The 14,685-nt window shown below is 44.2% G+C and overlaps 1 protein-coding gene across 3 annotated transcripts in view; it reads right to left on the bottom strand.

The window, feature by feature from the left end:
* The window catches only part of Grb10 (growth factor receptor bound protein 10), a 138,837-nt gene that overhangs the window by 26,933 nt on the left and 97,219 nt on the right, over positions 1-14,685 (bottom strand). For all 3 annotated transcript variants that reach the window (XM_029554173.1, XM_029554175.1, XM_029554174.1), the window contains one exon: positions 5,516-5,672. In XM_029554173.1, the coding sequence (XP_029410033.1) occupies positions 5,516-5,672 (157 nt within the window). The remainder of the gene's footprint in view (positions 1-5,515; positions 5,673-14,685) is intronic.

Raw genomic sequence — 14,685 nt, 5'->3', positions numbered from 1 at the left:
AGTGCGCGGAGATGTTTAAATAGTGAGCGAATCTCTCCTTCAACATCCCCCAACCCGATCACACCCGCCCACATATGGGTTTATATTATAAAAAAGGATTGCATGGGAAAGAAAAAAAAAAAAAAAAAAAAAAAACCTTCAAAAATCAAAAAAAAAATTCTACATACAGAGCATTCATTGTATACACACACACACACCTTAGAACACTTTAAGTATTTTGGATAGGCTGGTTATTTCACTTGCTGTTTGAGCCTCTGCTTCTATGTAGAGCATGAAGAACTCAGCCTGCTCTCCACGGATATGAACAGCAGTCATGCAGAAGCTATGCCCCTCTGCTATCTGACAAAGGTTATAGTCCCTTCTCATAGAGCTTCTGAAAAGTCATCATGATGGAGATGGTAGTCACAGAGAACTGACCACTTTAAACAATGGAATAAAGTACATGCGTAAATCCACCCAAGGCTCAGTGTGTGACCTGATGCCAAGATGGCACACACAAACTGAGTGAACACAGGGTGCGTCTGTTCTAAGGTCCTACCTCCTTTCATGCTGCTAGAACTGAGTCTCTAGAAAATTCTCATCTGGGAAGGGAGGGAAAAAGCTTAGGGAAAAACCATTTCCAAGTTAAAAGGATCTCAGAATTTACAAAGAACTTCTTCCCACAGGGAAATTGTAGCTGTGGGCATTTGTCTGGGATGGGCTGCCCGTTACCAGGAGCAATATGGGCTGATGCATCCTTGGCTTTCATTTTTATATTACAAGGAGAGGACATCTTGGTAGAAATATATTTAAAATCAGAATTTGTCCCTGTGACAGCTAGGAAGCAAAAATGGGTTTCCCCGGAAAGAAAAAAAAAAAAAAAAAAAAAAACCTTCAAAAATCAAAAAAAAAATTCTACATACAGAGCATTCATTGTATACACACACACACACCTTAGAACACTTTAAGTATTTTGGATAGGCTGGTTATTTCACTTGCTGTTTGAGCCTCTGCTTCTATGTAGAGCATGAAGAACTCAGCCTGCTCTCCACGGATATGAACAGCAGTCATGCAGAAGCTATGCCCCTCTGCTATCTGACAAAGGTTATAGTCCCTTCTCATAGAGCTTCTGAAAAGTCATCATGATGGAGATGGTAATCACAGAGAACTGACCACTTTAAACAATGGAATAAAGTACATGCGTAAATCCACCCAAGGCTCAGTGTGTGACCTGATGCCAAGATGGCACACACAAACTGAGTGAACACAGGGTGCGTCTGTTCTAAGGTCCTACCTCCTTTCATGCTGCTAGAACTGAGTCTCTAGAAAATTCTCATCTGGGAAGGGAGGGAAAAAGCTTAGGGAAAAACCATTTCCAAGTTAAAAGGATCTCAGAATTTACAAAGAACTTCTTCCCACAGGGAAATTGTAGCTGTGGGCATTTGTCTGGGATGGGCTGCCCGTTACCAGGAGCAATATGGGCTGATGCATCCTTGGCTTTCATTTTTATATTACAAGGAGAGGACATCTTGGTAGAAATATATTTAAAATCAGAATTTGTCCCTGTGACAGCTAGGAAGCTCAGAGAACATGAGAGCAAGGCCAAACTTGGTGCAAACCTAGAATAGCTCCTATTTACCTCTGTCTGGGAGAGAAGTCTGCCTGTAACACATGGGCCTTTATATTTACAAGCTCCCAAGTTTCCTTCCACAGGTCACACAAGAACAACCCTATATAACTTAAGCATAGACTAAAACTGTAATGTTTGGTTTAGAAAAAAAAAAGTCCAGGCTCAAGAGCAGTCATTTAAAATGAACTTTCTAGTCCAAAAATGGATGGGTAAGTCCATTAGGAGTTTTACTCAGAGAAAAATTCCAAAATGAAACAAACCAAACCAAACCGAAAAACAAAGCCCAATAACCCAATAACCTGCAGGTAGTAGTTTTACAGAATAAAATACTTTTACCAGTTAAAATAAGGAGAAGTAAAAAAGGGAGGTAACAGCTACCCAGGGAGAACAAGATGGCTGGCTCAAAGCAAAAGGTATTCTCGATTGCAAGGAAGTCTGATGAGGCCCAAAGACTGCGTGGGGCGCCTCTGAGCTAAGAGGCCAATGTCCTGGTGCACACAGACTCCAGACGGTCAACATCAGCTCCTTCTCCCCAGGCTGTCTGCTGAGGGGAAGCTACACACACAGTGGGCAGGGCCTGGTGCTTGGGGAAGGTAGAGGGGAAACTGGGGCCCATTGTGGTCTGGTCTCAGGTAACGAGTGACTGCCAAGCCTGCCCATGTATCCCCAAAGGACCCTGCTTCTCCTCCACTCCCAGTCTGGTGACTCCAAAGGGGCCTCAGATCCCTCACTGGCTCTTCATGTAAACCAGCCACAGTATCAACTCCCGTTTCCTTCCTCAGTGAGCTGGGAAACAGTGGAGCAGGCCTGGTGAGCCCTTCCTCAGAGCTTCAGAGCTGGTGGTCTCCCTCAGGTTGTTTCCAGATGCCTCTAGGCAAAGGTGTTGCCTATAGTTTTAAACACTTATGTGGCTGCCTAGAAATTTCCTGCTATTCCTGGTGTCCTGAGCAAAACTGGACTGCTACTTTTCTTCATGATATTCCCAAACTATTTTGTGCTCACATGGAAGAAGTAAAAACTCTTTGAGGTCCATTGTATTTTTCAAATTTCTGAAACAAAGTCCAGCATCTGTGCTTCTACCTACTCTGTGAGAGAAAGGCTTGAACATAGCTCAAAAGGGAAATTGTTCTTTGCCTTAAAGTATACAGCTGCCCTGTGACTCAGCAGAAACCTGTGTGCTCAGCTGGCATGGAGAGACCGTGCAGAGCTGCACATAGAACAAGGCTCAATGGAGCCTCTCAGCCCACCCAGCTATCCTTGCTTAGCAACACCCACCCTATAGGGAAATTCAGGCCTCCAGGTTGAGGGCTAGGAATCACGGCACCGGACGGAGCATGTCTAAGCCACCGAATGCTAGACAAGTCAGCCATAGCTCTTCTTTCTATCCATATGTAAGGGTACCATTTAGACACTAAGGATTAAAAAGGGCTGGTCAAGTGTTAAGAGTCCAAGGCAGAGGAGTGAGGGGGCTGGGATGCAGAAATGGGACTTGTCTTGGGGGAGCTGACTGTATTGGGTGGTATGGTTTGGTAAGTCTTAAAACCACACATAGTCCTGTACAAAATCCAGCACAACTGGAAAATGTGTTTCATTTATCCCTAGCAAGAAAGGAACTGGAGTGGGGAAGACAACTGAGAAGAGAATTTGAGAGCATTTCACGTTCCTCTAAGTTCTAGCCTCGTGAGGCTCATTCATTTCTTTCCATCAAATGGGACCCAAATTTTAATTCAAAGCTTCCTATTCCTTTTAAATATTTCACTTACTCTCCATTCCTTTTCTCCATTTTTACTTGTTTTTAAAATAAAGTGCTATTCCCTTTCTAGTACGTTAAACCTATCCAAGCAAGAGAAAGAACAAAGAATGAGATAGAAATACTCTTGTAAATATCCCTAAGAGAACAGTGCGCTTGGGTACTGCCTTTTCCACTTCTTCAAAATAAGGAATTCTTCCTTTGGCTATTTCCCAAGCTTTAATGCCTAATTTATCTAGTGTATGATGATCTTGGGTCAAATTTTCTAGACCATCTTTTGTGTGTTAAGAACTTTACGTGGATCTGTACCAATTCTCAGTGCTGTATGTCTGTACCATTATATTTGCATATTGGATACCAGAAGTACCTGTCACAGTGCTCTTTAGATGCAAAGGGCAATGAGACTTTGAAGGGGTTTCCAGTAATATGTATTATAGTTAAGTCTAATTAGGCAGACTCATCCTTGTAGTCCTTCCTGTGCTTGCTTGCTCCCTCTCTCTTTCTCATACTGCTTAATTTTCAAGTGATATATGTGTTAACAGATGCTGCTGATGGCCTTATTAGACTACTACAGGCTTGACTTGTGGAGCTTGACAGAAGTCAGTTCTCTCCATGGTAACAACTGGGACCTCACCCTTAAGCTTGGTGGGGCAGGTGATGGAATCTGGCAGAAAAGTAGTTTGTGATGATGGAAAGGGCTCTGTTGTCACTCAGAGGGGCTGACAATCAGTAGAAATGGGAAACATGAATGTGATGGTCAAAGTTCACTGTTAACGTGACTGAATTTAGGATCACCTAAAGAACATGCCTTTGGAAAGATCTGTGGAGTTTCCAGAGAGGTTTAACTGAGGAGGGGATGACCCACTAGGAATAGGGGCAGCACCATTCCATAGGTGAGGGTCCTGAACTGAATGAAAGGAGAAGCAAGTTGAGAACCAGTATTCATCTCTCTGCTTCCTCACTGCGACAAAATACAATCTGCAACTTCACATTTCTGGCTGCCACGGTTTCTACAGACTGTGTCCTCAATGTGCTCAAATAAACCCTTCCTTAAAGTCGCTTTTGTCACAGTAATGAGAAAAGTAACTAATAAAATTAGGAAGATTTCTAGTTGCTTTCTTCAAAAGCATTACAGGTGTCTGAAAGTCCAGAGGGAGCTAGAGAATAGTGCCAATGCAGTGACTCAAAGTTACATCACATTATTTAAGTTTAAATTGCATACTATCTGTTGGAAGAACGCCATCCAGTTAAATGAAGATTCTAGGCTAAGAGGCGGAGATTCAATTTATTAATCTTTCCAAAGGATTATAAGCATAATTTGAAACTGAAATTTTAGATCTTTTTTTTTTTTTTTTGAGACATGGAAGATGTAGGAATGGGTTAATTGAGTGAAAATTCTGGTTTTAAATGCCTGCAGGTGATTTTGCAGGCTTCAGATTTTATGTAATAAGACCTGAAACAAAACTTTGAGAAGTTTCTTCACCTGAGATGAACCACCTGAACAAAAAGAGCAAGACACCTCAGCAAGTTCTGGAATAATAGTGCATACTGTAAAATATTCCATCATATAAATAAAAATCTTGCTTTCTAGGCATCCTATGCAGATGGACACATGCTTGTGCAAACAGTCACACAGTGTGTTGGGCATCACCAATGATGAGTTTAGAAAGATGTCATGCAGGAACCACACTCCCACCTGGTCGCTTTATAATGTGTTCTGACTCTCTGTGTGACTGCAGCTGGGAATCAGGGCTCCCTTCCTCCTATCAGCAGGTGAGCTGCTCTCCACGGATGGGCAGCTGCAGTCCAATGGACTGAGGGGCCTGAACACAAAGGTGGGCAGCAAGCCCCTCAGGGCTCTGATAGCTCGAAGGAAAGCGGGATCACAGGGACTTTCTGGTTGCGCCTTTGGGAAGTTACTGCTCTGACCACCCAAGGTGAGATTTTTAGGGCATCAGAGGTAAAGGACTTGGAAGGAAGGAAGTGAAATTTAGGAAAATCAAAGATGTAGGAGTAGAAAGCAACACATCACCCACCTGCCATTGGGGCAGGGGGCAGGTGACAGTTACACAAGTGCGTTTGGCAGGGGCGTATCAATTTGCTTACACACTGAGGTCCCTGGGTGTCATTCTCAAGCTGGGTGACCAGTCCCCTACCTAATCCCAGCTGAGGGTGATGCTCCACGAGTGTCCAGCTGTTGTCATCCACACAGTGACTTTTGTAAACCAGCAACTGGCACAGGTCCCTGGCTGTCATGTCTGATAGAATCTCCACCACTTTGCTCGTTCCGTCTTCACTAAAGACTTTAACATCCTGCAACACACAACAGGGACAAGTACAGATAAAAACCACTTATATTTACAAGAAAAACTGAGGCAAAATGAAACCAGGTAAAAACATTAGCATCCCAACACAAGGACACCTGGTTTTACTGGCCCTAGGTCTCCTTTCCTTTCTCAGGACACATACAGGACACAGACAAGGCACTAGCCTGGCTTAGGGAGTGACAGAACTCAAACACTGCAGGTGGTTCCAGGCTGGACAAATCTCAAGAGTAAGTGCAGTGGTAAATGCCTCAGCTGATCCCCCTTCCTCCTCCCCTTTCCCCTTCCCCTCCCCCTCTCCTCCTCTACTGCCTAAACTGCCATGATTCCTTTCTCTCTGTTCCCAGAGCCCAACCAGCCTGCAGCTCCTGCTGTCCCACACCCCTTACAGTTCCTGAGGTGCAGGAGGAAGTTGACATAAATGAACAGGAATATGCTAACATTTAAACTAATAAAATAGGGCACACAAGAACACAGTCATGAAATTGTTTGACCGCCCCCCCGCCCCCCCACAAGACAGCAAGCAAGCTTCATTTTCCAGATCCTGTTCAAATCCATGAAAACCAAACAGCTCCTAGGAAAAGGGCATGGTCATGTAGAAATGCAGGAAATTAAAAATGCTCTCTGTTCCAGCTCAAATATTGACAGTTATGCAATCTTTAGGGAATGGTGGGATATACTTAAAAAACAACAACAACAACAAAAAAAACCACATCTCTGTGAATTCAAGGTCAGCCTGGTCTACATAGTGAGTTCCAGGCCAGCTGGGGCTATGGAGGCCCTGTCTCAAAAAGACCAAAAAAAAAACAAACAAAAAAACCCCCAAAACCAAAACCTCCAAACGAACGATCTTACCTCAACAGCATGGAAAAAGCAGTCAAAAGACAAGATGGCATTTCAAACTGTGATTGCTTGATACTTAGAAGTTTGTTCCTGGGGTCTCTCTACCTTCTGTGGGGGGCTAGGTTCCCCATCCAATGAGGGGCTGTAGTCCTGGGCAGCTGTGCCCTGACCAGAGCTGCCTTTGCCTGTGTGCCTGCTGCCTCCCTTGTCCCTGAGGTAGGAACCAAACCATTCCAGTAGCCCAATCCCTAACCATGACCTTTCTCAGGGTGATGTAACTACCCCATGGGCTCTTCTCCCACATCTCTGCAGGAAGACCCAGGGTGAGGCCGAGAAGGATGATGACAATATCAACACACAGTGTGATCTGCTGCAAAAATCCCTAGGCAGTGAAACCCCAGCAGGCCACTCAGGCCGAAGCATGTGCATTTTCTGGGTTCAAACAAAACCTCCTAGTTATCTTCGTCCCCAACTGATGCCATCAGTGGCAACTTTAATGTTTATTCTGCCACCAGCCACCACTATCAGCTTATTCTGACAAACTCCCTCCAATGGCTCAGCTCTCTGACCCCTTCGTGTGTTCTGAAGGATAACCATGAAGGGGAGTCAATGCCGGCACTGGGGAGAGCACTGTGGCCTTGCAGGCCTGGCACCGGCTTGCTGCACCATCCTTCAGAGATGGTCCGTACTGCTGAGAAACAAGGTTGCCCATGGATGGAAAGGAGGTTGTGCAGCTCTGGCCTTGAGCGCCTAGGTAGGTAAGGGCAGGGGTGCTTCATGGGTGCTTCACGGGAAGGGTTCTTCTCCATGCAAGGCAAGCTGGTGACACCCAAAGGGACTCTCCTCCACCCTTGCCACTCTGACTCAGAAAAATCCCAGGATTTGCTTTCAAACCCACTTTCACTTTTAAAGAAAAACACCCCTCCCTCTTTTGGAATTTATGTCTCACTCAGTGAAAGTCTGCTTCCACCAGAACAGCAGATGCCTGCACATAGCTCACGTGACTGACTCAGTCTAGGAAATAACACTTAATTCAAACCAAGAAAATATGTCTCTGGTCTCTAGACAAGAACATTCTTTTCTAAAATGCTTTAACATAAAAGAAACAAATTTGGAAAGTATAAATGCATCTCATGCCTGGCACACAGGCTGGTTGTGATGTATAGAGTGTCTCCTGTACAGTGAGGCTTTCCACTCCCCACATCAGACTCCTAACGCTCTTTTTTCTAAGCTTCTAAACATTTACGTGATTACAGTGCACACTGTCTCCTCCAGGAAAGTTATGTGGTAGTAGAGTATGCCTTTCATGTCGTCCCAAGTTTGCTTGCCACTCTTCCAATCGGCCGTGGTTCCATTTTTCAAATTTTGTTTTTGGCCCACTGCATTTTTCTTTAAACTCTCTCCTCACTCCTCTACCATTCCACAGCCACTCTCAAAGGTCTACAGTATAATATATAAAGTATATATGTGCAGATATACAGACACACATACTATTGTATAGAGTACATACCTTTTGATAGACACATAATATAGTATATAGTATATATCTGTAGATACACACACGTACACACACACACAATATCATATATAGTATAAAGGTCTAGGTGGTATAAGCTAACATGTGCTCTGCCATAGGTACACCTCCACTGCTTTGAGATTCCCACAAAAGGCTAGGGTGGCAGGACAGTACAGTACCTGATGCATGATGGGTAAAAGGCTAAACCCTCAATCCCTGCTCTCTGAACTCTGTGACAGGGGACAGATAGAAAGGCATACACTGCCAGTTATGGGCTTTATCACTGACACATCATTCTCTGGCTACTTCCCCAGACTCGACAGACCTGCCTCCCACAAGCCAAACAACCTCCAGGACAGAACCCTGGAAAAGCCATCACACACACCAGTAGTGTTGATCTGGGTAAACACTGGGAGTGCCAGAAGGGACAAAGCTAATGCTGTGCGCAGCACCAACCTCCCTCTACAGAGCCTTTCAAAGGAGGCTCTAAATGAAGTCTTCTGGGCCACACTTTCATCTGTCCCTTAGGTGGGACTCTGGGCTGTGCTAGGGCATGTTACAAACCAGAATTGTGTATTTCACAGGTCTATGTAAAAGCCTGGGGCAAGCACTCCTGAGAGCAGCCTGGGTCTGCTAGGTTCATGGAACACTCTACTTTTTCACCGAGGATAGGCACGGAAGGTTGTCTTAAGCAGGTCAAGGTTCCAGGCTCCTAGCAACTCGCAGTTTTGTAGGGAGGGATCCTTACTACTGGGAGCTATTTTCCATGGGAAAGCTGTCCAGGGAACTTATGGATCTGTGCAATACCGGGAGGAGGTGGGGAGCCAGAGACCCCAAGTTCCATCTGACACAGTCAGCTACGAGTACTGTGCCATTGGGTAGGTAGCTGCCCAAGACTCATTTTCCTCACCCTTACCCTGGGGCACTGCTCTGCTCATGAATGGGAAGCCAAAGCCAGATGCTCCATGTATGCAATTTCTGGCATCTTGGACAAGTCCTGGTGTGGGCAGTAGGGGTGCTTTCGAGAACCAGCTCAAGCATGGGGAGCAGGAGCCCTGCTTCACAAGTAACTCACTGTGAGAGTTTGGTTGAGTTACCCATGCTTTCTAAGTCTTTGTTTCCCCATGTGTAAGGGGAAATCCATAAATGGTCCTGGCCTCATAGTGTTGGTATGAACAGGCTCATGAGATATTCTTTTGAAAATCTCCCAGCCACCCGTGTCCTCAGTCCTGGGATGTGGGTGGATAAGCCCAGCTGAAAGCCTGCAGGCAGCTGGAGAAGGTATGGGAAGGACTGTGATGGCAGTTTCCTCAGTACTCCAGTTCTTGGAGAGCAGACCTCACAACTGGTAAGATATAATGGGAAAGTATCACTTGGGAAAGCCAATTCTTAAATCTTTAAATTCCTTTTCCACTGCAAAAACAGATAAACAAAACCAAATAACTAATTTCTTTTAAAAATAAAACAGTAGTATGAAAGACAGGTATAATTATGTCAAAAGTATCAAACTGTCTTTCAGAGACAGGTGAGGGGAGGGAAAACTTTGCTGGACTGGCCCACTACATATCTTGCTATAAGAGTCCTGTTGAGTTAATAAAATGTTCCATTGTTCACAGACTTTCTGTTTTCATTTCCTATACATTTACCATATAGTAGAAGGAACAAAAGCCTCATTCTTTGCAAACTTAAAGGAGGATATTTAAGAACAGTGAGTGCTGAAGTACATCTGTTCATGGCCCCAAACTACAATCTCAGATGCCTAGATTTCTGTCTCCATGGTCCTCAGTAAACGGACAGAGAGAGAGAGAGAGTCTTTTGAGTGTCTCTGCTCCCAGTCTTGGCATGGACCCTTACCACAGCTGACTGCAACAAACGGATCTCGCTGCTGCTGGCTAGGCTTAAGGAATCTTGTTACTGAATTCACAAGATCTCCTGACTTTGGTGGTAAAACTCTCCCAGAGGCTCACCTTATAAAAATAGAAAATAGGCTAGTCTGAACTCTATGCCTTTTCCCCTATCCTCCAGCTGTCTGCAATGCAACGTGTTCCTACATGGATGGCCTGGTCCCTGGGGTGCACAGGCTGATCCACACCACACAGTAACTGGAACAGTGGTGGGCATCTGTACCAGAAGATCCTGGGCCCTGAGTTGCCTTCACTCTTCATCTCTGTCCACCTAACTTCTTGGATCAGAAGGTCATGTAGTATGTATACTAGAGTTTTTGTCACTCCAGGAGGCCCGAATAAACATGAGCGGGTAATATTTCTGGGGAAGCTGGCTACTATCAGAGGGCCACCAGAGGCATGCTGGGGGAAAGGAAGGTATGGAACAACTTAGGGAATCCTACTCAGAGGGCTGACTCCATTATATTCTGAGGCTATGGGATTTAGAAGGTCAAAGGCTGGACAGTCATACTGAGGCACATAGAAGAAAGCAAGCCTGAGGCACATGTCATAACAAAACAGAGCCATTTTAACAATATACTGTTAGAAGTTATGGGACCATGGCCCCGCTCTCAAAATATTTGATTGTGGTTTCACCTTTACAGCTAAAGGACACATTTTACAGCTCTCTTTGCTAGTCTTGCTACTCTTGAGTTTTAGGGCTCTTATTAAGTAAAATAAAGGTTACTTGAACCCAAGCATTGTGCTTCCACATACACACAATCAAATGTATCCACATGTACATATGTACATAGCTACACAATACCAATACATACACACATATCCAAAAATACATGTGTACAGATGATATAAAGACACATACATGTATTAGGCTTTATATAGAAACAGTATGTTCCTTGCATCAAACTGGAAAAATACAGTAAAGGACAAAGAGGGATAGACCCTGCTAATCAATGACAATTCACAGACTCACCATTGCAGCACTCTTTTGCACAAAAATGTATAAATAGAAACACTGACAGACTTGTAATCATATTGCAAACACACTTCTACAAGACTGTAGGACTTCACAGCACATCACCAACACCTCCCCGTGTCCTCAGCTTCTTTGCTGTTTTAGAGCCTCCAAGGCACCAGAGATGAATTATCCAGTCCTGCCCACTGTTTCCACCCCTCAACTTTTGGTTCTTATTACAGTGCTAGGGTGATCTTCATATATCTATATCTGTATCTTAATGTATATGTTTATTTTCTTTAGATGAACTGCTAGACATCATGCTTTGTTGAAACATGTATCTACCAGGTTTATACCTACATTTCCCAAGAAGACAGATGACCAATTACATTGTGGGTAGAATGCTCCTGAGATTTGCTGAAGAAATACTGCAACTGTGGGCAAGTCCACATAGCACCTTCAGTTTCCCCACTCTCCTGGGCAGGCCTTCCCTGACCCTCCCTGTACCCCCTCCTTATACCCACTTGTCTGAAGGTATCAGTGCTACACAGAAATCATGGTACAGCATGGCTCTTCAGCCCACTGGTCCTGGACTGGAGCTCTAGTTTTGCTACTTGCTGCTTGTGTCAACCTCTGGCTGGATGTTCTCAGTAGTAACACCTATGGCTTGACAGGTATCACATGAAGTAATGAATGTAAGTACCTAACATGATTTCCAACAGACTCACTGGCTTTCTTTTGAGGGTAGGTGGCACAAGGTTCCTAACATTAGAATCTTGCTCCGTGTCAAGAGCTCTGCAGCAACCACCAGATCAAGACAGCAGTTGGTAGAGAGAAAGAGCTCATCTTGAACTTCTGCTCCATGGTCATTTAGGGGGTTAAACATTTCAGGCTTAAACATTAGGGGTGTCATAATGAAGACCTTATTTCTAGTTAAATAAGATGAGCCCAATAAGTAAGGTGGTGATGGTTTCTGTGGATAAGATGTCCCTATCATGTTTGCTATCCAGCACCATGATGGCCTGGCTTGAGAATACTTGAGGCAGAATCAATGACATTTTGGTGTTTTCTCCTGTATATTCCTATGATATTTTTCAAGCTGTATAAAGGCTGAAGTGAGGTACACAGGTAGGGACATGACTTAACACCTCCATCAAAAGAAACAAATCTCAAATAATCTGAAAACCACTAAGAATAATGAATCTGCTTTTAAGAAAATATAGTGCCTTTACTAGAGTGATTTGTGCTTCATGATTTACATACAGTCACCAAACTTGAGGAAATTCTTACTTGAGCCAGTCTATACGAAGGTCAAGTCTTATTCTTGGTTTTGAGCAGGGCAGCATTTACTGAACTTGTGAGGTCCAGCTGTGCTTGTGCCCTGGGCCTGCTCCACCAAATGAACAACAGAACTTTAGCCTCTCTGCAGCTACCAGGCCACCACCTGCTGGCCAGCAGAACACAGACTAAAGTCTGCCCAGACTAGGCAGAACAATGATAGGTGCATGGCCTGGGCACAGGCTGCATGAGGTATTGGTGAAGGGAGAGTTTAGATGTATGATGGGGTAGAAAGGAGAAAGGACAAGATTAATAGAAGAGCTATAGGGCTGGGTTATAGCTGAGTGGAAGAACTCTTGCCTAGTAATGGCAAGACCCTGGGTTCAACACATAGTACCACAATAATCAATAAATCTGAATTCATCACCAAAACACATGTGGTATAGGCAGTTTATATGAACAATCTTTATACTACCCATAATTTTCCACTTTTGAAAAGCAAACTATTTTTTTAAAATATTGCCTGTATTGTGTATTGTGTATTGCCTGCATGCATGTAAGTGCACCCACATCATGCAATGCCCACGGAGGTGAGAAGAGGGTGTCAAACCCCCTGGAACTGGAGTTGTGCATAGTTGTTAGCCATCATATGGGTGCTGGGGTCCTCTGTAAGAGTCAGTGCTCTTCACTGCTGAGCCAGCTCTCTAGCCCCCAAACTTAACTATTACTAACGAATAGATTATATAATCATAGAATCACTAAAGACCGTAGAGTGTTAGGTACATTAATTATCATGGCCTCTTTTAAAATGTAGAGTTTATTCACCATCACCACACACCCTCCCAGACAGCTGTTTTTCCAGTACTAAAAAATCAGGCCGCCCAAGCAAAACTTGCCAGTGATGAAGCCAATGACAACTTCCGGCCTGCTGGGTAGGCATGTCTGTTGGACAAGCAAGGAAACAAGGGTCTACTGACTAGGACCTCAGAAAGTCTAATACCAAAAGGGATGAGGACCTGAAAGTAGCAGTCTGCATCTTACCCCTCCTCTAACTGCTTGGTGCTGTCAAAGTCAGAGTTTTCCCGGGCAGATATGAAAGAAAAGGACAGCACATCCAACCTCTGGGTTTGTCTCTCTGCTCCAGATGGGCTTAGTAAACATCTTCTAGAGTTTCTTGAAACTACAGAAACAGCCAGTCAATGTGATGGATTGTCTGGTTCTCTGCCTTCACATCCTAGGCCACTGTCACCAAAGTCCCAGTGCTATGAGGCCAGTGGTAGGATTCTAAAACCAGACTGTAACAAACGGCAAAGCCAGGCCAGGGGCCAGTCCCACCAGACCACATGCCTTCACATTTCATTCCAAGGGACAGACTGTATTAAAGAATGATTTCTTTGTACATGTACATATACATATACTCATAAAACCATAAATTATTTAGTTTAGTGATACACTGTTAGGAATCTATCCATCCACCACCTACCCACCCATCTATTAATTGACCAGTCTTATTTGCTTCAGCTTTGCTTATAATAAGGAATTATAGTGAAATGCTCATCAATAGGGAATTCAGTTAAATAAACCCTGATATCTCTAAGAGGAACTGGACTTTCTATGCCTCTCAGACACTGCCCTTACAAGCTATTTGTTACAGCTCACCCCAGCTGCAACCAGAATGGCTAAAAGAACACGGGGGTAGTTTTAGGAGATATTTCAGACTTGATCTTTCCACTTTACATAAAAAGGCAGAGGCATGTAGTTACTGCACACCCAGACATCCCAGGCTCTGTACAACCACCCATTTGTTTCATGCTTCAAGCCCTGCTGGCAAGCACCACCATCCCAGCCCACTGAATCTTCTTGCACTCCATTCCAACCATACAGCCTCTGGCCTTCCCAGGCTGCTGCCCAACAAGGTTTAAGTCTTAGCTCCACACTCTACCACTGTTTACAGAGCCATTATGAACCCTGTGGATGAAGGAAAAGTTTACCCAAGTCGATTCAGCAGTTTCAAAGGGACATTTAAAACTTCAGGCTGAGGATGGTACAGAGTCAAGGACAAGATCTTTTTGTGCTGGCTCTTGACCTGTGAGTAGGCAGATTCCCCCCTTCAACTACCCAAAGGTGTTAATGATAAGCCTAGTGGTACCTTTGAGAAACCGAGCAACTTTATTTCTTCCCACTGTACATTCTTGGGAACCTTTCATCAAATGCTAATGCTCAGACAATGAAGTCTTACAAATTCTCTGCTTGGATGATGTTTACAAGCCTCAAAGTCAACATGGAGCTGATCCATGTAGAGCAGTGTGTGATGCCTGTACAACCTGGGTCTTTTAAAAGAAAGAACTAGAAAAACATGTCCTAGACTATTCCTTTTAATACTCTGAGATACCTGGAGGAACCCTCTGACCTTGGGAGAGACTCTGGGTATGCCTCCCACTACTGGCAGTTCCTAAGGGTACCTTGCCCCCAGGGGTCAGTTGATAGGTATATATATATATATATA

The sequence above is a fragment of the Nannospalax galili genome, unplaced genomic scaffold (genome assembly GCF_000622305.1).
Source record: "Nannospalax galili isolate Female #2095 unplaced genomic scaffold, S.galili_v1.0 scaffold304, whole genome shotgun sequence".
In the NCBI taxonomy this organism is placed as follows: domain Eukaryota; kingdom Metazoa; phylum Chordata; class Mammalia; order Rodentia; family Spalacidae; genus Nannospalax; species Nannospalax galili.
Note: the sequence above shows the minus strand (reverse complement) of the source record. Positions and strands in the feature narration are given on the sequence as shown.